The sequence below is a fragment of the Neolamprologus multifasciatus genome, chromosome 2 (assembly GCF_963576455.1).
Source record: "Neolamprologus multifasciatus chromosome 2, fNeoMul1.2, whole genome shotgun sequence".
In the NCBI taxonomy this organism is placed as follows: Eukaryota; Metazoa; Chordata; class Actinopteri; order Cichliformes; family Cichlidae; genus Neolamprologus; species Neolamprologus multifasciatus.
This window is the reverse complement of record NC_140440.1, coordinates 13,168,414-13,193,625: the sequence shown is the minus strand read 5'-3', so window position 1 is coordinate 13,193,625 and position 25,212 is coordinate 13,168,414. Positions and strand designations below refer to the sequence as shown.

Genomic DNA, 25,212 nt, shown 5'->3' with positions numbered 1-25,212 from the left:
TCTACTAACAAATATCATGTTTGTTTGTCAGTATAACATCAGTTCCTCACAGGCGGACAGTACAGGTGATATGTGAAGTATAGACCTGCCTTTATTCTGGTTTTAACTTCGATCAGTCAATACATAATCTGACCTCTGCATAAAAACACAGCACTCTCCATGAGGTCAACTTTTATATTTAAAGAAAAGAAATCTGTGAAATCCATTGCAATTGAAGCTAGGAATGAGATATCTTAGCAACAAATGTTTCTGAATAACTCGATGCGATGCTGCAATCCAGTAAACTTGACTCATGATTTAAGTTGAATTCATTAACTTGTAGAAAACAGACAGACTGATCTAATCATGGTTAACCAGGAACATATAGTATCAGTGTTTAAATCATCGGCTTCATTTTGACCGAATACAATTATGTGAATGAAAATCCAGCTTTAGATGGAATCATATTGTTATCATCACCACAAAAAGAATAGGTCTTAAATCATGGGCTCCATATTTGTTTATAATCCAGTCACTATACTGTATTTGAGCTTTATTTTTAATTGTACTTAGTCTAAGTGGAAATTTTGATATGTTAGAGGTAATTAAGAATGTCAAGTTTTCACTTCAACTGTAAAAATAAAAAATAAAATATAACATTAGTGAATCATCTGCACTGAACTATACTTTTTATTAATCTCTGTCTCTCTTCCACAGCATGTCTTTATCCTGTCTTTCTTCTCTCACCCCAACCGGTTGCAGCAGATGGCCCCGCCCCTCCATGAGCTGGAGGTTTCTTCCTGTTAAAAGGGAGTTTTTCCTTCCCACTGTCACCAAACTGCTTGTTCATAGGGGGTCATATGACTGTTGGGCTTTTCTCTGTATCTACTGTACAATATAAAGCGCCTTGAGGCGACTTTTGTTGTGATTTGGCACTGTATAAATAAAATTGAATTGAATTGAAGAGAAAATAAGCTACAGACACCTGCTCTGTTAAGGCAAATCATAGGCAGTTCATATAGTTATTTTATGTTTTCAAAGAGTATATAATATATATGCATGTAATGCCGAGTTAACTGTTATGGGTGTTTAATTATAGTGCATAAGTGGAAAAATAAAACTTGTGTTTTTCATATACACATATCCAGCTGTGTAAAACAAACAGCCCTGTGAACGTATTGTGTTGAAGTACAGACATGTTAATGCTGCTAGAAAAGTTTGCTGGAGAATAATGGAAATACACGCTAACGCATGAAGATGCTATATGTTCATTCATTTATAGTCATGCATAACACTGCACAAGGAAGCAAGCCAGTCAGAGAATGGAATGAAAAGCAAACGCATGGGAAAAAAGGAAAACTGGGACACTAGACCAGGGACTTCCGGGTTTGTTTCTCACAAGGACAGGAAATAATGCTGAACTCTGAACTGTGTCTCTTAAACTTTCTGTTTTAGCACAGCTGTGAGTCCCCAGGGCTCGAAGCACACAAGAAAGTATAAAGCTGAATAAATACAGATTAGTCTCATTTTAAGGCTACATCATTGAGAGCTAAGTGAGATCAAATTTGTCTATAGCTTATATTGTAGCTTGCTAAACAAGCATATAACTTTGTGCTCCATTCTCTTGTTCAAAGATGGCCAAAACACTAATATTGTGGTTTCTGTCAGTAGTACGGAAAGTTGTATATTAACATTTCACATCCTGTCGTTGTCCACCTTTCCTCCCTGCTTTATGATAGTGTTTTAGGCTTTTCTTCATGAAGTGAGGGAGGTTCTATACATTAAGAGATCAATTATATGATAATGTAGTCTGATAGCTATGGCAGCTTCCAACAAATTAAAACTTGTGTGGTTATCAGTGCTCAGCCTCATCAGTTATTGTGTCGTTACACAAAAATGGGACTAAATTTCTAAATAACTAAAAGCAGAAAAATCTTCTTCTGGTCTCTGGAATATATAAGTAGCTAAGTATGCTTCTGTAGTTGAAGCATATAATGACCTTGTTACTATTAATATTCATTAAATTAGACAATATATAGACATAAAAGTAAAGTTATAAATAAATAAGGAATGAATAATATCACCCTGGTTTTACTCTGACACGTGGCCTTTCTTCATGTAACCATGTTCAAGTTTCACAGCTACGATCAACTGTACAATCAAATATTGCAAACAGAGTGCATGCATCAATAGAGAGATCCACTTTTATTTTATATGATGTAAAATTTTACAAGTTGCAGTTTAGCATTCCCAATATTTTGATAATGTACACCTTTACATTATTTTTATTTTTAAGTTTACTTGGAAGTTGCCTGCAGGTTGACAGCTTCTTGGGAAGAAAGTGCAGCTTAGTCGTCCAAACGACCAGCAGGCAGTATGCTGCTCTGTTTCCAATATTGTTTTTGCATTCAGTTTAATGTTGAAAATAACATGTTTGATTTATGCATTTATTTACTTATGCATTCATATTTAAACGACAGAAAACTGAGCCATGGTGTGGGGTTAAAGAGGTTTGTATTTGCCAATGAAAGTGTCTCGCACCATCATAAAAGGCAAAGGTTCTTGAACAAAGTAACAGTGTGCAAGTCCTTATCGGGGCACATACAGAAGAGTGTATATCATAAATGTTCTGCTGTCAAGGTAAAGTTCTTTGTTGTGCTATCACCTACTCTCCTATGAATGACAGTTAGCAGTAATTTAGCACAAATATTAATTTGGGGGAAAGAAAATAATAAGAATAGTAGGACTGTTTGAACCAGCTTGCAACATTTGCACCTTTATATAGCAAAGCATCAAACACAATTACAACAACTTAATGGAGAGCCAGCACATTAATAAATCTCCAGCTGCCCATGGAGTCATTATGGCTCCACTTTGCTTCACAATCTAATGGATGTGTTGTAAAGAATTACTGTTTCAACCATCAGCTAGACAATCTTACATCTCAACAGCCCGCTGATCCACAGGTCACACTAAAGCCATTAGTAAAAGGATATCACTTCATGTAAAAGTGATGGGCTCTGCTATCACCTCAGCTATAGCTAGCTTAGTGCTCATGTCCATGCACTAAATGTGAAAAGAAATAACCTTCTAGTACATATCTTCTGCAGTTCAGCCAATAAACACACTTTTTTAATTCAAAGACGAAGTTTCTGTAACACCGGGTGTTCAACATAAAATTACACCTGCAATACACAGGAACCATTCATTCAGGATCTAGTGTGGTCACTAGTGTTTTTAGGCCCATCATGATTAGATTTGCCAGCCATCGTATGAATATACTCATCTTTGACTCGAGTTATTTAACAAACAACCATTTTGTGTTCATTTCTGTGTGGTCTGAAATCTTGAAATATCTTGAAACATTCATGAGTTGTGACAAATAAGACAGTGCACACCATCTGTTCATGTTGAATATAAAAGCAAACTTAAAAATCACACAATTCAACACTCCTCAGGAGTTTTGTTAGCATGCTAAAATCTGCTAATTACCCCTGAAGTCAAAGTACAGCTGAGGCTAATAAGAACGAGATTTCTTTTAGCAGCTGTGAATTAAAACCTACGGAGCCCCACAAGGGACAAAACAAGAACAACAATGGGCTTTTGTGAGATCCAGAGTTACTTTTGCGAGATCTCGCAAAATAGGCCGCATCCTTCGCAGGTCGCATTTGAAGGCCGAGTCGGTGTATCCTTCGTGGTCCGAACTATCCCAGAATTCATAGCGCAGCCCAGCCACTTCCAGTTTCCAATGTTTCCAAGTAGCGGCAGCTACTTAGTTTTAATATTACTTTTTCTGGGTCGCAAAATAAACAAAACTAAACTAAGATATTTTGAGGCAAGAATGTAGCTGTGTAAACTTCAAACATCTGCTCAGTTTATCAAGACATCACATATTTGCAAAAGTGCTCTGACGTTTTCAAGGCTTACTAGAGCCGGGGGGAGGACCATACTCCCGGCACACTGTGTCTCGACCTCACAGTCAGCTTCGAGCTGGCGACCTCTGAAGGATGCGGCCTATTTCGTGAGATCTCGCAAAAGTTCATCTCCATTTTTTTTCTCCAATGTCCCTTGTGGGGCTCCGTAATAAACCAGCATGTGGGAAAGAATAATAATTTTGACGTGATCGTGGAGCTAGACAAAAAGTTATTGAGATGCATCTCGAGAAAAACTTGATGAAATGTCAAAAAATGTCAATGCAATCATTCTAAAAGATAAAGAAATTTCATTCAAGATCAACAGAGGTATTGAGATTCATTCAGAATGAATGTCTGTAAAAGATTGACTCAATGACTGATCCATCCAATTTATATCTAAACAACTTTGTGGGAAAACACTTTGAGAGTTTTGAGGTAAAACTGGATGTTCATATGTCCTCGTTTGTGAGATAAACAAAAGAACAAGGATCACTAAACATCAGTTTCATCTGGAAATTTGAAGTAATGTCAGTGGTTGATAAGGTAACATCACCTATAGTTGTGTTATTTTCTTGTAATCCTGTTTCAGCCACTTTAATTTCTCTTTACATTTCTTCACTATGAGGTGAGTATTTTTTAGCAGGTTTAGAAAAACTAAATTGCATCTTTGCTGTCAGTTCTCTTCTTTCTGATTTGGTCCATTTTTAGGGCTCATGTTAAAAACTGTTGTTTGTATGGTAATATTTTGCCAGATCTACATTCATGTGATTGACCAAACTATATCTGGACAAATCACTGTATGTTTGCTTCACTCAAAGTTCCTCTTATGTCCTACTCTTACACACACGGCCCAAAAACAGATCTAATAACTTGAATTTTTAGCTACGCAGTAAAACGTTCCTCCATTGGTTCCCAGAACTTTGTGAGAAAGTGTGTAGAGCTTAGAGGATTCCCATCATTTGGGGATATTTGGTACTGAAGTGCTTAGTATGGACCAAAGTGTGAACTGAAGAGTGGTTATCCATTACATAAAGAAAATTTGAAATTTGTGTGGATGGCTTTTCAGTTAAGCGTCCAGTCCAGTCCCCCTACAGTGTAACCAGTTAATAATTAAAATATGCTTATGGTTATTTTATAAGAATGCCTTATTCTACTTAGTGGTGGTAGCAGTCCCTTTCTTTAGATCAGCACTGGACACTTAACTTTTCACCACTTTGTGACTTCAGCTTCAGTCCTTTTCCATCTTCAGCTCCACTTCTTCCTGCATTAACTGTGCTCCTTCCACCTGCATCACCTTGCAGTCTCTAATATCTTCCATTTCCATCATGTCCTCCTTCTCTTGACTCAAAGATGGGATAACCTCTACACCGGAGGTTTTTCCGCTCTGGCTCTCAGGTTGTCTAGCACCTGGTACAAAATCATCTCCTTCAGCCAATCCGATAACCCTCTTGTCTGGTTCAGCTCCAAGTTCATAATCGTCTTCTTTCTGGTCTTTAGTGGTTGACTTCTCTTCTTCCACCATTGTGACAACAGAGAACTCCCTCTGGCTGTCAGGACTGGCTTTAACAATGGTCACACTACTTATTCTGCCACCTTGAGGTGAGGAGGGAGACGGGCTAGAAGGTGACAAAGGTAAACTGCTTGATCTGTCTTTAAAAAGTTGTTCAGATGAAGATGGAAGGGCAGAGCTTTTAGACTCCCCTGCTGCAACTGGTGACAGTTTATTCTTTTTTAGAATTCCAGGTCTCTTAAATTCTAATTTTTCCTCAGCTTTGGGCGTTGTAGTGCCTTCAAGCTCTCTCTCCAGAGCTCGGGCTTGTGATGGACTATAAGTTTGTCTAAAGGATGAATAGGAAACAGGTGATTGGCTAGACATGTCTTGGTGAAGTGGGAGCTTCGGGCTTGGTGTGAGGACACGAGGAAGTTCTCCTTTTACAGCTTCTGGTGGCACATTTTTTGAGCCAACTTTGGGACTTGCAGTCCCTGCTAGGGGGGATGTAGGAGTTTTTAATGAAGAAACTGAAGATGGCGTCTTGATTGGGAAGGAAGATGAAGGGGATGAATCTCGGGTTAAACCTGGATCCATGTCTGAACTAGAGCTTAGGTCTTGAATAAGCTGAGAACCTGTCCTGGAACAGGCGTCAAGCTGACCAGTATGAGTGACAGAAGTGAAACCTGGTATTGATGTGGGCATAGGTACAATGGGTGTAGATGTCTGCAGTGGACCAAATTCATATGCCTCTCCAGGTTTTATCCACTGACCCTCAACATTTACTCCCTTCTCAGATGGAATAGGAAGAAAGCTTGGGACAGAAGCAACTGTACTCCCGGATGAACACTGGATCTTTTTACAAGGTTCAGGATTGAGCACAGTTTTAATCTGGGAAGAAGGAGAATTAAGAGAACTTGATGTTTTATTCTCCTGTTGTAGCTCAGTGTCAAGTATGGAATCAGATTTAGTACCACGCTGAAGATCAACTTTAATGTTCTTAACAGGCACGGGCTCTTCCAGCACTGCAGGCTGCTGCTGAACAGCAAATTTAACCCCTCCAATATCTCTGCCCGTCTCCTCCCCTACCTTAATACCTACAGGGTCACTGCCCCGCCTTAGCCCAAATATAGTCACACTCTTTTTTCTTCTTCCCACATTTGCAGATACTCCACTGGCACTTTCTGAAGGTCGGCGCACTTCCTTAAACATGCTTCTCAGGTTGTATCCGCCATCTTTCCTATCATCGCTGTCCTGGGATTGGTCCAGCTGGTCCCCTGAAATGGCCAATGGACTTGGACCACCATGAGACTTTTTATCAGTGTGTGTCACTCGGAACCTGAAAGGATTTCAATAAATTAATGATAAATCCTCTTATTTGTCACTACTTTATCTCTGTGTATTTTACAAAACAGTTCTTCATTGTTACCTGCCAACAGAGAAGACAGTCTGTTCCCCGGGTCGTTGCTTGGCACGTAGGGTTCTGCTTTGTCTGCGGCCTTTTTTAGATTTAATCTGGGCACAGAGGTGGCAGGAGTTGTGGTCGGTGCCTGAGTGAACTGTGTGGAGATGGGGAGGAATACCACCAATGGACTCCTTACGCAACCTGGCCATTAACATGAGCAAAGTTTTGAAATTAGATTAAATACCTTTCTACCTTAAATAGATCATAACGTTTTATCCAGCTCAATCCCCTCAGTGCCTTGATTTTACAAGAAACCTGAAGCTACCTTACAGTCTCTGGCTCTAAGATGTTAATGTCCAAATCAACCCCATATTTTGGAAAATGGGGAAAAAAGTGAAGTCCTAGAACATTTAGATCACACTTAGATTATTAGAGTCTCAGTGACGTTCACATAGGCAGATTCTTGAAGAATGCACAGATCATCCTCATGACTGGGTCATAAAATCTTCATAAAAACCTCATTAAACCACAAGCTTGTGGGGTGCACCTATTAGTGGCTGCAGGAGGGGCGAACCATGAGTTAGCGAGAGGGTATTGATTTTGTTCTAGAACAGGTCTGATCCACAGCATCACTTACAAACCTTGGTGTATCTACCAGTAAAACTAAATTGGATCGTAACATGTGCATTTGTTCAACACATGTAGTGATGCAAGTACACCCGGCCATGAAACTACTTGTTAGTCAACTATTCGATTACCTGGACAATGTGTGACTATGTGTAAAATGTGTAATTCTTGTTAGAGGTCATATAAAAAGTAAAGATTACCATGTAGTGTAACATAACTTTAGCTGAATAAGCATACCTGGGGTCATGACGTACGCAGACGTTATGGTTTCCCAGCATCTCATTGAAGGCTTCCATATTTGCTAGAGGACACAAATAAAAGAAGTAAATTGTAAATTAACATGAATACAACTTCTACTGTTAGGTCCTGGGTCCGTGAACCAGTTTCATGTATCTGGACATTTTAATTCCGGTTTATTTAATGCTCTAAAATGTCGTTTATGTTCCTGGCTTTGGTTCTTATTGTTGCGTTTCTGCTTTGTGTAGTATTTGCATCTGTTTGTCATGTAGTTTTAAGGTTTCTGTTTCTATGCATGTTACATGTCACCCTTGTCATTTTACTCCCAGTCCTAGTGTCACATTCACATGTTTTCTGCGTCTTGGTGTTAGGTCCAGTTTCTGTTCCTGTCTCGTCAACCTGATTAGTGTCAGCTCTGTTCCCACCTGAAGCCTGTTCCCTCATTACGCAACCACCACACCTCAAATCACCTCCACACCTTTATCTACTTAATTGTAATGACATTATGAAGGAACCCACTCCCACCCATGAAATAGCCTTTAAGTCAACAGTCCAGTTACTTTTGGTCCCTTTAAAAAGAGCGAGGCACGCGTCGAGGAGCTGAAACTCCTAAACCAGGGGTGCAACCCTACTCCAACACTGCTGAATCGAATGGTTGGATTACCTCTTCAGCATGCCATCAAGTCTGACAAAGGCCTGATAACGAGCCAATCAAACGAGCCATTTGATTCAGGTGTGTCGGAACAAGGATGCGTCTAAAAGCTGCAGGACAGTAGCTCTCGAGGACTGAAGTTGGACACCCCTGTCCTAAACCCTTCATCCAATTTGAATGTGGATACCCTTAAATGAAAATTGAGAGTCTATATCAGGGGTTCTGAACTCCTCGAGGGCCGGTGTCCTGCAGGTTTTAGCTCTCACCCTGGGTCAGCACACCTGTATCAAATGAATAGTTCATTACCAGGCCTCTGGAGAACTTCAGAACTATAATTGGAATATGTTATATGTTTAGAATTTCCAAATTCCAACAAGAAATTAAAAAAATATTGGTTGGTTCTGTCACCTTCATTTTGTATGATGCATTTAAGGATCTGCTCCACCGTGTCCTGGTTCTCTTCATCCTCATCTGAAACAGAGTAAAACAAACACATTCATCTTCTAGCTCATAAATTCCTTTTACATTTTGTTCTTAAAACATAAGAGAGTGAAAGTCAAGATATGGACCTGAATGCAGGACCTGGCAGAAGGTAGCAAGCAGACTAGCCAACCATCTCTGGAGCTCCACTATTCAGGTTTACTCTGGCATTTGTCTGTACCAGGACAGCCACAAGGTAATGGAGCTATTTACTCAAAGCTGGGGATCTGGTGTGTGCCTATGAGAGCATGTCCACACACCAGTGGGCGTGGGTGTGGAACAAGTGGTGGTGGTCAGATTTCCTCAAAGTCTGCCGTAGTTCAGTCTGAAAGGTGCTCAGCTGATGTGTGTCATCAAAAGACGACACTTCAGTGATTCTTAATGGCAGAAAGGCAACGTACTGTCAGGGAGAGACTTACATACTCACTTCTGCTTTTCACAGAGCTGCAAGCAGCAATGCTAGCCGGCACTGTAAGCTAGAGGCAAGTGATTCACATCACTTCAGTTTTATTTGCATACCGCGTATCTTTAAGACTAATCTTAACATTTTTGTCAGAAGAGGGACCTGAAAGTTGAAGGCTCTGCCTCCCATCCTACTTTTTACCACAAGTAAAGTGCGCTCTAACGAGGTCTTTAAGATAACATGGAATTTATCCCAGAGGAATGAAGGGAAGCCAGTATGGAAGAAAACTGCTCTCTTTCTAGTCCCTGTCTGTACTCCCACTGCAGCATTTGGATCAACTGAAGGATTTTCTGGGATTTTTTAGGTAATAATAATTATGATGAATTACAGTAGTCAAACTAGAAGGAATAAATGCGAGTGGTAAATGAACTGGTTGTTATTCAGCGCTTTTCTGCGCTTTTCTATGCTTAACTGCTTTCTATCCAACATTCACACACATACTTTGATGGATCCATTGGCGAGCAACTTGTGGTCAGTATCTTGCCCAAGGATACTTGGCATGCAGACTCGAGCAGCCAGGGATCAAACCGCCAACTTTCCGATTAGCGGATGGTCTGCTCTACTCTCTGTTACGCTACACGACTGGCATCTCAGCGCACGTGCTGGTTTTTCAGCTTCACACTAAGACCGAATGTTTCTCATTTTAAATTTACTGTCACGGGTCTGTGACTCAGTGTTTTGCGTTTGTTGATTAATTTATATTCTTCGATTATTGTTTTTCAGGGTTTTGGATATCTATATTTCTTAAGTTCTTAGTGATCCTAGTGTTTATTTTGGCCTGTGTATAATCTCAGTCTCTGGGTTTTTCTCTCTGCCTGTCTTATGTTTCCTGTTTTATTTTGGGTCGAGTACAGTAACCTCAGTTTTATCTGAATTAAGAAGCAGGAAATTAGAGGTCATCCAGGTCTTTGTCTCTTTGGTGTGTGTTATCTGGCCTCATGGAAAGATGAAGCTGGGTATCATCTGCATAGCAGTGAAAATGTCTGCTATGGTTTCTAATAGCAAAGGGAACTATTTAGAATTCAACTTCATTTTATTTATGTAGCGCAAACCCAAAACAACAGTTGCATCAGTGCGCTTCATATTGCGAGGTAAAGACCCTACAATAATACGAAGAAAGAGAAAACCCAACAACCCAAACAGTGGGAAGGAAAAACACCCGTTTAACAGGAAGAAACTTCCAGCAGAACCAGGCTCAGGGAGGGGCGTCTATCTGCCACGACTGGTTGGGGTGCGGAGAGGAAGAAGAGATTAATGATAACAAATGACTACATGCAGAGAGGTGTAGAAACACATTGTGGGGGGAAAGGTGAATGAAAAACAAAACAAAAGTTCCACAGAACCCTGTGGAACTTTATAATTCCGGCCTTATTGTGTTATATTATCTGTGTATCTGGGATGACCAGGAAGAGGAGTACAGAAGTCTGGTGAGGAACTTTGTCGCATGGAGTCACACAAACCACCTGCAACTCAACACCTCAAAGACTAAGGAACTGGTTGTGGACTTTGGGAGGTCCAGAGCAGGTCCACTGCCGGTTCAGATAGAGGGGGAGGAGGTGGAGGTGGTCAACAAGTACAAGTACCTCGGGCTGTGGGTGGACAATAAACTGGACTGGTCATGCAACACAGAGCACCTGTACAAAAAAGCCCAAAGCCGACTGTACTTCCTCAGGAGGCTGAGGTCTTTTAACATCTGCAGGAAGCTCCTGAGGATGTTTTACCAGTCGGTGGTTGCTGGAGAACTGTTCTATGCTGTGGTGTGCTGGGGGAGCAGCACAGCAAAGAAGGAATCATCCAGGCTGGAAAAACTGATCAGGAAGGCTAGCTCTGTGGTCGGCATGAAGCTGGACACTCTGGTGTCAGTGGCAGAGAAAAGGACACTAAAGAAACTGCTGGACATTATGGACGATGCTGGGCATCCTCTGCACACGGCCATAAACAACCAGAAGAGTCTGTTCAGTGACAGGTTGCTTCTCCCAAAGACAAGAACCAACAGACTTAAAAACTCCTTTGTCCCACACGCCATCAGACTGTTTAACTCCTCTCTGGAGGGGAGAGGGAGGGGAAACAGGAGGACAAAGGAGGGGGGAACAACTAAGCTGTAGTGCCTCTCCACTTCACTGTGCAATTACCTTTTGTGCAATACTTTTTGTTAATAATCAGCAGTGCAATAGACTCCATACTTGAAATGTGCAATTCACTTGTATTTTTATTTTTATTTTTATTCCTATTTATTCTATTTATCCCCTTTGTATATTTTATCTATATATGTCTTTGTATTTATATATGTGTGTATATATATATATATATAATATTCTTAACTCTGTAACTTCTGTCGGTGCTGTGCTTTTTGGAAAACAAATTTCCCAGAGGAACCCACCCGAGGGATTAATAAAGTTTTATCTCTTATGAAGATTCCCCGATTCCGTGAACCAATTGGAGTCTATTAGATAGTTATGTAATAGACTAGCTACTAACCAAACCACTGCAGTGCCTTAATATGTGCAGCACATACTATAATATCTGTAATAAAATATTGTGCTGGGCTCTAGCACAGAGATGAGTCCCCTGCAGAGATCATAAGATCATTTGTAACCGTCACTAAAGCTGTTTCTGTGCTGTGAATTTGAAAGCTGACTGAAACTCTTCAAATAAACCTCTGCAGATGATCTGTTAGCTGGTTTACAACTACTCTTTCAAGCATTTTCTAGATAAAAGGAAGGTTGGAGATATGCCTATATTTAGCTAAGACAGCTGCGTCAATGAGAACTTACATAACCCCAGTCAAACTGAATCGCTGGTCGCCTGTCATCCCAGATCGCTGCAGTAAATGTTTAGACAAGAAGGGCACTCTGCTCCACTGTGCATGGAGCTGTCCAAAATTACAAAGGTACTGGAAATTAATCACGCAAACTTTATCTAAGATTGTTGGAGTAAATATACCTGTTGAAGCAAAAATGTGTGTGTTGGGTCCAAAGAACTGTGACTTTAGCATCAGACAGCTAAAATTAATTGACTTTGGCCTCCTGCAAGCTAGGCGCTTAATATCTTTGTATTGGAAGAAAGTGGATGTACCCTCAAGTCATATGTGGGTGAAGGAGATGGCATCATGTACTGTATTGGAACGACTTACTTATATTGTCAGAGGAAAGGGAGTCGATTTTGAAGAAATATGGTTACCTTTAACTGAGTTTCTGAGACATTATGAAGGGAATTAATTTAGATAGTGATACTTGGTGCTGAGTTTTGGGTTTCTTTGTGTGTGTGTGGGTTTTTTTTTTCTTCTTTGTTATCTGTTTCTTTGTTTTTGTTGTTTTTATTTTTTGTTCGCGTCTTGCTTTGTTTGTTTTACCCATGCTGTGCATTTTATTATTTATTTATTTTTACTATTATTGTTGTTGTTTCTTTTAATTTATATTTGTTTATTTTGGGGACTATGTTCTTTAATATAAATCTCATGTTAACTGTACTATTATTCTTTGTTTGTTCTGTAATATAAAAGTCAATAAACATAATGTTTAAAAAAAAAAAAAAGACAGCTGAGTCAAGCGATGGCTGTTTAAGTAACAGCCTAAAGTCCTGTGCTACGTGTCGGTATTTTGACTAACAGACAAGTTCATTTATTAAGGAAAAGATTTTTTGAGGTTAACTCAGAACAACTGGAGCGAAAAATGTAAATAAATATCAATAGTGTTGAAAGCAGCTGTAGGTAATGATACATCTGTGAGATGGTTATGAATCTTTTCTTTAACAATTAAAACTTTAGTTATGAAGACATTCATGAAAGGAAAGCTTTGCTCAACAGAGCTCTGACTTTCCAGCCTGGCTACAATCACTGATGACTAGTAAGATGTTCTAGTTTTACAGTATCTCTTCAGGCTAAATGATGATCTTTGAAATTAGTGAGACGCTATTTCCTCTGCAGCTTACGAGTCGTCTGCTTTAACGTGCACATCTGTGACATGACAAGCACACGAGCACAGCCACTACAATAGATGTGTTAGCAAGCTAACAATAGCCCACTGTTTATCATTGTTGTGGTTCTAATAAACACTTAAATAAATGAATGCAGCTTTAATCCTCTATTTATGTAACTAACAGACACAATGTTTCTGTTCTCTCTGGTCTTTATCTTACAATATAAAGCACCTTAATGCAACTGTTGTTGTGATTTCTTGCTATACAAATAAAATTGGAACATATACATTACTCATAGTACTCTAATAGTAATCTATTACAAATGTATATATATTTGTCACATGCACAATAATGTCAGTATGGCTAACTTAAACCTTATTTTACTTTCTGTCACAGAGCTCTTCCTTGATTAGTCTTTTCTCTCCAACCCACCATCTGCATTTTCTCCTAGCTTCTCCTCCTCCTCCTCCTCCTCCACGTCTGTTCGACAGTGATAGCCCTTCTTCTTCAAGAGGTGGCAGATTAGGAAGCCCAGCAGTCCCGTCAGAAAGAAAAGGAAGACCACCAGAAACATTATGTAGGGTGGAGGCCCCGCCCCCATGGCTTCTAATTCAGTCATAATGTGGCTTTAACCTGAAACAAAACAGAATCCGTGTCATCCTTGAACTCCACTGTTGGGACAGTAATGATCGAAGCAGGAACATTTTTTCAGAGGCTATAACATTAACATCAATATTAGGTTAAGAGGATAGAGAGACTCCTCTAGCAGAAGTGGACGTGAAACAGAACAGGAAGAAATGTGTGTCATACTACGTGCATGCGTCATCTGTGTGAGTTAATGCAAATACCACACACACATCTACTGTTGTCTTATTATAGACAGTTAGGCTGTGAAGGGTTGTTTTCTAACCGTTAGCATGACTACGCTTTAACAGGGTCTATGAGTTGTGAAAGTTATGTGTTTTCTATCATAAACGAATTATTATTTAGTTTAAAGTTTTGTCATGGTCCTCCTGTGCGTCTCCACCATCTGTCTTTGTCTCTGTCTGATATTGTGCTGTTGCTCTGGGTGTTTTTACCGGCCTCACAGAGGCGGGATCCTCCTGGAATCTCCGCCCTCTGCACCTGAATCAATCAAGCACCTGTGGCTCAGCTGGGACCTGACCTTCAGTCTTTGCCTGAGTGTTGTCTAACTGTAGTCGTCTTCACTGTGTCTCTCTGCAAGGCTCTGTTTCAGTTTACTGGCTAAAGATTTTAATGTGTCTCTTCCTGTGGCAGGACGGCCCGGTGGAGTTTTTGTTGCTTGGCGGATTCTCGAGAGACTCAGAGGATCGGGAACTTGGATTGACCGACCTTCCTTCCAGTGAATTTTGTACAAATAGGACTTTGTATAGAGTACTGTCTGCACCAACACTGTAAATAATCTCAGTCCTGCAGTTCAGTCTGGCCAAACAAACCGTGACAAATGTAGCTTTATTTAAAACACCTGTTTGTCTAATTCAGAATAATCTTAACAATTCTATATGTATTATGTGTTACATTGTACCTAATAATTATTCTGTTAACACCAGTAACACTTATATAATCTTTTTAGTGGTATTTTGAATTATATTACAGATTGTGTGAAGTTTTTTTTTTAAACAAACCAACAGCAAGCCATGGAGGCAGACAAGATTAACAAAAAGATCCAAAAATGTATTTTGGATTGTATTAACCCCACAAAAACAAAATCCAACAGGTGAGTAAAACATAAATCCAACTAAGCCCACAAAGGGAATCCAAAATATCCTGGAAATAGTAGTAAGAACAGGAATCATGAGGGAAATCCCAACAAATCCCACACACGTGTTCATGTAGTTCACATTTTCTTATGGTTAAAAAAAAGCTTATGTGTAGTAGATCTTAGACAAACACCGTACAGATCTGGAAAAAGGTGTCACCTGCAAACGTCTCAACCACTCAATCTTTTTCATTGTTTACCACACTCGTCTTATTCTTCATTTACTTTGTTTCAGTTATTGTAACGTCTCTTAGGCTCTGCCCAGGCAACAGTTTCACCTACAAATGCACATTAACGTAAGAAATAGGTTCAGAACTCAGCGTTTTGTCTGTTAAGCAACAAATATTTCTGTAACAAATATTTCTTACCAGCTTTACTGCCTGCGCGGACACATTGGAACTTGTGAAAGTCTGCGATGTTACTAAGAAACAAGCTACTAAAAGAAACCAATAAGAACAAAGCAAAAACGCTGTTCAGATTTAGCCGATAAACATTGTTTCCAATGAGTGTGTTGGATAAGAAACTATCATACAGCGTGTGCCCCTCCAGTCTGGCTTCCTTTAGCCCCACCTTTTCTGTCTATCTCCAGAGAAGAGACGGGGGCGCAGGGCAACCACGTCCTTTTTATTCACAAAAAGAAATGTTACAAAATCTTTTAAAAGTAAAGGTTTGTAGTACAACTTGTGCTTTAACGTAGTTATACTACAAACTGTATCATAGAGAAAGGTTAGAGTCATGTATTTGTAGTATTACTGTATATATATATATATATATATATGTACATATGTATATATGTACATTTTACATAACGTGATTATGAATAACATACTTGCATACATGTACTGTATGGTGTAACATATGACTGCTTATCAGTTTGGCCCTCCAGCTGGCTTATCAGCATCCAGTAACGCCCTCGCATGCACACGCACACACAAACGCACGCACACACACACATGCACGCACGCACACACACATGCACGCACACACACACATGCACGCACGCACATACTGTATTAGCACTTGTTCCCTTTGAAAATGTTTTTAAGCAGTGATAACAAAATAAAAAATCTTTGTGAATTGAATAGTTAAGTGGCAATTATTCAAAATGTAAAGTTCACAGAGGAGGCAAAAATACATCTTTACTTGAGTAGAAGTACAGATACCTGTGTTAAAAAAATACTACGGTAAAAAAAATTAAAAGTACTGATTCAACTTTTTTACTCAAGTAAAAGTGAGAAAGTACTCAAAGTAAAAAGCAGCTCTTTGAAGGATATTTCTACCGGCTACTTTTGTGGAAATCTCCTGGAACCTTGTGATATATTAATATAATAAACAAAATAATATTAATATATAACTTTATTTGTGTAGCTCAGTTCAAAAACACAGATAACTGAACTTCTTCACAAATAAAATTTTTATCATTAGAGAAAAAATTACCAATAATCATCCCACAGATGTAATATTATCTACAGCTACTCTTAGTTTCATTGATGTTAAGTTAGACTCTTTTTCTCCAATCGATCTTTCTGAGTTAACTTCAATAATTACTTCCTCCAAACCATCAACGTGTCTTTTAGACCCCATTCCTACAAAACTGCTCAAAGAAGTCCTGCCATTGATTAATTCTTCGATCTTATATATGATCAACCTATCTCTAATAATCGGCTATGTACCACAGGCCTTCAAGGTGGCTGCAGTTAAACCTTTACTCAAAAAGCCATCTCTAGACCCAGCAGTCTTAGCTAATTATAGGCCAATCTCCAACCTTCCTTTCATATCAAACATCCTTGAAAGAGTAGTTGTCAAACAGCTAACAGATCATCTGCAGAGGAATGGTTTATTTGAAGAGTTTCAGTCAGGTTTCAGAGTTCATCACAGCACAGAAACAGCTTTAGTGAAGGTTACAAATGATCTTCTTATGGCCTCTGACAGTGGACTCATCTCTGTGCTTGTCCTTCTTGACCTTAGTGCAGCATTCGATACTGTTGACCATAATATCCTATTAGAGCGATTAGAACATGCTGTAGGTATTACAGGTATTGCACTGCAGTGGTTTGTACCATATCTATCTAATAGACTCCAATTTGTGCATGTAAATGGAGAGTCCTCTTCACACACTGAGGTTAATTATGGAGTTCCACAGGGTTCAGTGCTAGGACCACTTCTGTTTACATTATACATGCTTCCCCTAGGCAGCATCATTAGAAGACATAGCATACATTTTCACTGCTATGCAGATGACACCCAGCTCTATCTGTCCATGAAGCCAGATAACACACACCAATTAGTTAAACTGCAGGAATGTCTTAAAGACATAAAGACTTGGATGGCCACTAACTTTCTGCTTCTTAACTCAGATAAAACTGAGGTCATTGTACTCGGCGCTGAAAAGCTTAGAAATATGGTATCTAACCAGATTCTTACTCTGGATGGCATTACCTTGGCCTCCAGTAACACTGTGAGGAACCTTGGAGTCATTTTTGACCAGGATATGTCTTTCAACGCACATATTAAACAAATATGTAAATCTGCGTTCTTCCATTTGCGCAACATCTCTAAAATTAGAAATATCCTGTCTCAGAGTGACGCTGAAAAACTAGTTCATGCATTTATTACTTCCAGGCTGGACTACTGCAATTCATTATTATCAGGATGTCCAAAAAACTCACTGAAAAGCCTTCAGCTAATCCAAAATGCTGCAGCAAGAGTACTGACAGGGACTAGAAAGAGAGAGCATATTTCTCCTGTTTTGGCTTCCCTTCATTGGCTTCCTGTTAAATCCAGAATTGAATTCAAAATCCTGCTCCTCACATACAAGGTCTTAAATAATCAGGCCCCATCTTATCTTAATGACCTTGTAGTACCATATTACCCTATTAGAGCACTTCGCTCCCACTCTGCAGGCCTACTTGTTGTTCCTAGAGTATTTAAAAGTAGAATGGGAGGGAGAGCCTTCAGTTTTCAGGCCCCTCTTCTGTGGAACCAGCTTCCAGTTTGGATTCGGGAGACAGACACTATCTCTACTTTTAAGATTAGGCTTAAAACTTTCCTTTTTGCTAAAGCATATAGTTAGGGCTGGACCAGGTGACCCTGAATCCTCCCTTAGTTATGCTGCAATAGATGTAGGCTGCCGGGGATTCCCATGATGCATTGAGTTTTTCCTTTCCAGTCACCTTTCTCACTCACTATGTGTTAACAGACCTCTCTGTATTGAATCATACCTGTTATTAATCTCTGTCTCTCTTCCACAGCATGTCTTTTATCCTGTCTTCCTTCTCTCACCCCAACCGGTCGCAGCAGATGGCCCCGCCCCTCCCTGAGCCTGGTTCTGCCGGAGGTTTCTTCCTGTTAAAAGGGAGTTTTTCCTTCCCACTGTCGCCAAAGTGCTTGCTCATAGGGGGTCATATGATTGTTGGGCTTTTCTCTGTATCTATGAAGCGCCTTGAGGCGACTTTTGTTGTGATTTGGCGCTATATAAATAAAATTGAATTGAATTGAATTGAATAGATATACAAAGTGCTTGACAGTTTAAATAAAAGCCACATGTTCCAACACACGTGAACAGACACATCATCAACCACAGGGTTACACATTCACTTTAACATTGGGTGGCATCGCCAGCAACAATTAGAGAGCTGATCAGAGACGTCACTGCAGTGATGAGGTTTCAGTAGTTCTGATATATAAGCAGGGTCCTGTTTATGAAGAGCTTTATATGGTAAAAAAGGGGGGATTGTAAAGCTGATACTCAGAGATGCATGTGAAAAGCCAGCTATGATAATCATGGCAAAGGAAAATGAAGGTGTTTAAAGGTTCCAGATGACCGAATAAAGATTTGAGCTTTGCGATGTTTCTGAGGTGGAGGAAGTCAGACTGGGTTAGCTTAGAAATCTCAGATTCAAAATTCAGTTTTGGTGAAACATGATAACAAGGTTCTTAGCAAATGTTTTGATGTCGCTGGAAAGGAGGGCAATGTACTGACTGACCTCGTTAGAGAAAGTGTCAAACACGAGAACATCAGCTTTACTGACACTGAGATGGAGCAGAGAGAGGTGTTCGCTGAGGTCTGCTGAGGAAAGTAAAGCTGTGTGTCATCGACATAGCAAAGGTAAGAGTGTTAAGTGAATAGCCTGAGGGTTATATCTATCTCCACCTCTCTCTAGGTCATTTTTACTGAAGCTGTTTCCGTGGTGTGGCTTTGTCTGCAACCAGATTGGACTTTACCAAACATACTGTTTACCTCAACTAGCTGAAGGAGCTAATGAGCCAAAATCCGTCATGAAAATCAGCTTAGACTCAGACAACAGAACTGAATGAGAGACTTGGGTTGAAAGGGCACCGACCTGAACAATGACCTGATCCTATTGATCTTCCCAGTAAAGTCTTTGCAGGCATTAGAAGCTGTGGCATCAAAGGCCACAAACTGAGGAGTGTGGATTGTGTTTATTAGCATTGATCAAACTAAAAAAATGAGATGTTCTTGGTTCTTTAATGAGCTGGTTGAGTGTGGTTAGTAACTCCGTCATGTGGAGGTTTTAAAGAGTTCTAACTGCAGACACACTTCAGAGGCAGAAGCTTACACAGCACAGTAATTAGATTATTATTAAAAATGGTCAATATGAGACATTTCCATCTGTGCTTTTTATTGATAAGCATCGTGATTTTAAAAAAGGACACTTATTTGTACTTGTTGCAGAGACTAGGCCTGTCTTTGGATTCTGCTTTTTAATTCATTACCTGCCTCTGACTGTTAAATACCAGGATTGCAGCTGAAAGAATATTAACTAAAACTGTCTTAATTTTTAATTATAGTCCTGCAGGATGTTGTCCTGCTGATAGAGTTGGACAAAATCTGTTAAGTACTTTTTTCTGACTTTCCATCCTTGAATATTCATGCAGCGCTTTTAACAATAGACTTTTGTACAGCACTTTTCTTCTTGCACACACTAATGTTTTTACTGCAGCAGCCATGTTGCATTCACTGTGTTATGAACTTCTCCATATTTTAGCATGTATAATTTTCCCTTCCTGTGCTATCAGTGCACTTATTCATAATTATAAATGGTCAGAGGGGAAACCGCATGCTGATAAGCAGCTTTGCTCTTTCTAATTCCCAGATATTTGAAAGATAAAAAATTTAGTAAACAAACAACACTGTATTCATTTTGTAACCTTTTGACCTATTTATTTTTATAAATGACATTCTTGGCGTGAGCGTTTTAAGTGCATATTACCAGAACTGTCATCAGTGATGATTTGCCTTCGCTGTATTTAACTGAAAGACTCCTCAGTGCTGCACTTCTGTGTCCACAGTCTGTATTCTCAGAGATGTTCTTCCCTCTTCCTCCTACTTTCCAGTCCCAGCCTCTCTTCCTTTCCTTTTTATGGATATCTGTTTAAAGTCTGTTTTTCAGAGTGAATACTCCGGGGGCTGAAGGGAACCCCAAGAGGAGTAATGGTAAATGGCCTGCATTTGTATAGCGCTTTTCTAGTCCCTAAGGAACCCAAAGCGCTTCACACTACATTCAGTCACACACACATTCACACACACATTCACACACACATTCACACACACATTCACACACTGGCGATGGCAGCTACATTGTAGCCACAGCTGCCCTGGGGCGCACTGACAGAGGCGAGGAGTCCCAAGAGGAGTAATGTCTCATAGTTTGTTTGTTTTTCTAACTGAACTGTTCATTCTGTTCATTTATTGTTCTCATGTAGAAGAACATGCACTAAAGATGCATTTTTATAGCCGTCTACGATGAAGCGTTTACACACAAAACCATAAACGGATTGGAAATACTTGTGCACTCACTCTGAAATCTTGGGGGGAGACATACTTAGCCTCACTTGGTTTTCTGTAGACAGCTGGACCTTCACCTGCTCCCAGTTCTATTGTTGCAGCCTTGACTGCCACAGCCTCAGTGCTGACTCACTCGTCACGTGGCCTTCGTGGATGACAGATGCCTATTCGCTTGTTTTTTCTGAAGTTTCGACAACTTTTTCTCTTTGAAATGTTTTGTGAGGAATTTTTCATAATCAGAACGGAGCATCTGAGCACAGAGGAAATCTGCTTGTAAATTTAGGATTTTACATTATGCTCATTTTGGAGTATAATTGACATCTCAAAGGACTCTAATATCCAACTTGTAAATGTAACACCCAGCATTTCGTCTAACCTCACAGTAAAAACACTTTCTGTAACATACAAAAGCAAATAAAATCCAAAGAAATTCAGCGAGCGCCTCCTACCCGACTCCCACTGAATCAACTTAAACATATCTGATGTAGCCATGAAAATGATTTGCCTTTTTCTTGTATGAAACCTTGTACATAGCTACATACTTTCATCATTTTTAATCTCTCATAACTTCTTAAGTAGAAGACTTGGGCACAAATCATAAAGCCAATCTCTCTTTTGGCTTTAGCAAGAACGAGCACTCCAAGGACATTTTTAAAAACCCAATAAAACACAATACAAACGCTGTAATAGTTTTGATCAGCCGTCTATACCACATGGTGATATGACCATTTAAATATACAGAAAAAGCACTATTCAGGATCCACACGGACAAAACCAGACACAAAACCAGACACAAAACCAGACACAAAACCAGACACAAATCCATCCACGATCACAAAAGCAGTTTTGCTGTGATATATCTCATAAGGATGATGCTCAAGGTCAGTCATGGAAAACAGGCCTTCATTTCTGGCACTTGCAGTGGATGTAACGTTTGTTTCCCCGTAGATTTAAACAGAGCTTAAATTTGTTTTCCAGCCATGAAAACCTTGTATACGTAGAAGTTACAAGTGATCAAAACGTCAGTAAAAATAATACAGTTGTAAGGCCCTGTAGGATCATTTTAATGGATAAGTGGAACGGAAATTGTACAATAATGTTACGTTATTGTACAAAAACCCAGCACGTTCTGAGGACATCAACTCTCAGAATGACTGAGACACATGATCACACTAACAGTCTCCTCTCTCTCTCTCTCCCATCTTAAAGAGCTCAGAGAAGCAGAGCGATGACTCAGCATCCTCATGACCTCAATAGTATCTCTTCCCTGTTTGTTTCACGATATGCGTGCAACGCTGCCTTACGTCAAAGAACGGTGACATCAAGATCTATAACAATCTGCATGTGCTACATCAGAGAGGGAGGAGAACGTTCTAGACCACTCTGTTGGTAGTTTAATATTAACTTTGTTCTATTTCTATAATTAGCTTTTAAAATGTCCATGGATATGAAAACTGAGTGGCAATGACTAATTTTACACAGTAAAACAATGTGTTTAAACTGGTTAACATGAAAGCACTGCTAGTGATAATACAACTGGTCAGATGGGAACACATTTACATCATTCTTGCTTCTCCATGATGTCTTTTATTGTCTGCATTTAACAGTGGAGTTACCTGAGATAACTCTGGTCCCACCGTACATATTTAAATGAACTTCTTTCTAACTGGACCAGGCTTTAAGGCACTGCAGCACTAGCTTCACTTTTCAGCCATAGATGTTATCTCAGTCTTTTATATACAGTCTTTGTTTCCAATATTTTCACATTGTCACACTTTTGAGTATGAAGGGATGATGGAGCACAGTGTTGCAGGAGCCCGTGCATAATTCCCCTCCGTGGTGGGAGGAATGCATCACACCATTTCTTCAGATTCGTCAGTAGCTGTACTCATGCTGGCAAGGCTCTTTTTTAACTTAAGTCAAAGGTTTTGTAGTGGATTCAGATACAATACGTTGGGAGGGCCCTGAAGTCCACATATTTTCCTCTTGAGCTTATGAAAATATAATAACTTTGCCTTGTGGCATGAAATAGCAACTGATGTTAAACTGTCGCCACAAAGTAGCGAACATGTTCAGCAGTACTTGATGTGGTTGCAGCATTAAGACCATGACAAACAAAACACTATTCCACATCGTTACGATGAGAAACGAGTACTAGGCAGGTTAGGCAGTGGGTCCATGCTGTTGACTCCAGATCCTAAGCCCCCCCATCTGCAATCTCAACAGAAACTGCAATAGCCAATGAGCAAGCTGTTTCACAGTCATACCTGCCCCCCCTTCATCACATCGGTTTTGTTTTTCTAAACCAAAACGGCAATATGAACGCATCTCTATGCATTTCCTAGTTAGTTCGTTAGCTAGGACTAATTAGGCAATACTTAGCTGTATATAGTTAGACAACAAAGCCCATTAGTTTTGGCTGGGAGCATGTGTTTAGTATCATCGTACTGCCATCATAATAAGCTGTAACAACACTGTAAACTAGTAGCACAATTTCAAGTGTTTATGTTCATCTTAACCACAGACTGTAGTAAAAGTTGGACACAGCCCAATGCATTTGGTTAGTATTTTATGGTCAGCTGCCATCTTTGTACACTATATTGCCAAAAGTGTTCACTCACTCATCCAAATGCACTAATTCCTTCCATTGCCACAGGTGTATAAAATCAAGCACCCAGGCATGCAGACTGCAGACTGGGTCCCTGTCAGGGACTAAGACTGCATAGAGCCGCTGCACCCAAGCCTTACATCACCAAACACAATGCAAAGTGTGGGATGCAGTGGTGTAAACACGCTCCCACTGGACTGGACGATCTCTGAAGTGACAAATCAGCTTCTTACTGGAGTGAATGAGACAAAAAACTAACCTGGACAGTGTTTGTTTATGTCACTGGGGATGTTTGAACTGGTTTTTTTTATTCATAATATTTCTTTGGACCTTCTGTTGTTTTTATATTTTCATTTTACACCCAGTTATGAACAGCACATGGCAGTCATTTCTTTAAGTGTGGCTGAAATCATTCATATAGTTCTGGATATACAGCTTGAATCATATCAGCATGAGTGCAGTCTGATAAATATTTGACCAGCTTCCTGTGGGGGGGCTGCGAACTCTCCCACTGCAAAGCCGCGAGGAGAGGAAAACCAGGGAGGAGGGATTTTTATTCTGGGCAAGAAAATCATTAATCGTATCTTAAGGTCATTAAAGACTGGAGCTTACCTCTTAGCATCAAACACACCGACTTGTTTTTAGCACCGATAATAGATTACGACATCGCTCTCTGATTGTAGTGTGATCCAAGAGAATCACCAAACATAATTGGGAAATGTTAAACTTTTATAAGTGTGGGTCTTTGGAAAAAACAAAACAAAACCTGCAAATATTTTATTGAATCAAAGACAACTGCCTTCTCAATCGGATCACACGGGATCCATATTCCCGTTTCCGAAATGTACTGGCAGTCCACAGCCTGAGAATGGTCCCTGTTTTGTGAAGATTTCTAAAGTAAACGTAACACTAAGATTGGACGAATTAGTGAATCAAAGTCAGCCGAATTCACAAGTGCTGCCAATATATTCCTAAAATGCCGATCACTCTATTTTATTCGATAAATGTGCCATCTGAAACGGCACAAAACTTTAAATCCTGGTGATTCGTAATAGAGTTTGGCGCGTAATTTTTCTTAGCCACGAAAGGCTACAGTTACGGCGTGTTTCGGGTCTATGGTCTATGCCATCATCTACCGTGTGTTGTCATGCACATAAATCACGATTTGTCTATGTATTGCACCATGGTTCGTCTTTGATGACCATTAATGGAAAGGGCACACAAATTATTATGAATGCTTATTCATAATAAGCTCACTCCATTATTCAGCTCACCTGGTCAACAGCAGCAAAAGCCCACCAGCATCCTCCACTATGCTCACATTCCGATACCTGAGAGGACAGCGGTCCTCCACACCCTGCGTGAGAACGTCTCCTGAAGGTTAAATACGAGGCAGTATCTTAAGGTACCACAAAACAGACACACCTAGCTCGGATCCTCACCTTCAGCCAGGCAGGCCGGGACACAGCCTGGTCCTCTCACACTCAGTGTACCTGCCGGTTTTGATAACGTCCCATACTGCAGCCTTGTCTCCGTGTCCTCTGGCCCGAAGGGGACGCTGAGGTTTGCTGTCAGCTGAGGAGAGCAGGATGACAGGAAGCCGGGAGGCATGTGTCCGTGTGCTCCATCGGCAGCTAGTGCTGCAACTTTGAATTTAACCTTTGTGTCTCCAGACAGAGTCAGCTAAGCTGCAGGCTGACTCTTTATGTGTCTCTTTCTGCTCGTTTAAAGATGTTGTCAGGTGGGGACATGAATATTTGATTTTTCAAAGTCATTTTTCTGATAGACTTTTATTATAGACGTGACTGTTAAAAGAATAAACTAAAAAAAAGTCCCAGGCTTTAAGTAAAA

General features: G+C 40.0%; 1 protein-coding gene across 6 annotated transcripts; it reads right to left on the bottom strand.

Moving 5' to 3' along the window:
• Positions 1 to 990: 990 nt before the first annotated feature.
• On the bottom strand, positions 991 to 25,208 carry rell2 (RELT like 2). 6 transcript variants are annotated; one of them, XM_085183946.1, is made up of 6 exons: positions 24,636 to 25,208; positions 13,597 to 13,797; positions 8,712 to 8,774; positions 7,652 to 7,715; positions 6,812 to 6,988; positions 991 to 6,721 (listed from the first exon to the last, which is right to left on the bottom strand). In XM_085183946.1, exons 2-6 carry the CDS (start codon positions 13,781 to 13,783, stop codon positions 5,122 to 5,124), a joined length of 2,091 nt encoding a protein of 696 aa, XP_085040072.1. In that variant the 5' UTR covers positions 13,784 to 13,797; positions 24,636 to 25,208; the 3' UTR covers positions 991 to 5,121. The 6 variants fall into 6 exon arrangements, with proteins under 6 accessions (XP_085040072.1, XP_085040081.1, XP_085040052.1 ...); XM_085183955.1 differs by having other exon boundaries at positions 24,804 to 25,207; XM_085183926.1 differs by lacking the exon at positions 24,636 to 25,208 and adding an exon at positions 15,313 to 15,671 and having other exon boundaries at positions 13,597 to 15,222.
• Positions 25,209 to 25,212: the final 4 nt, after the last annotated feature.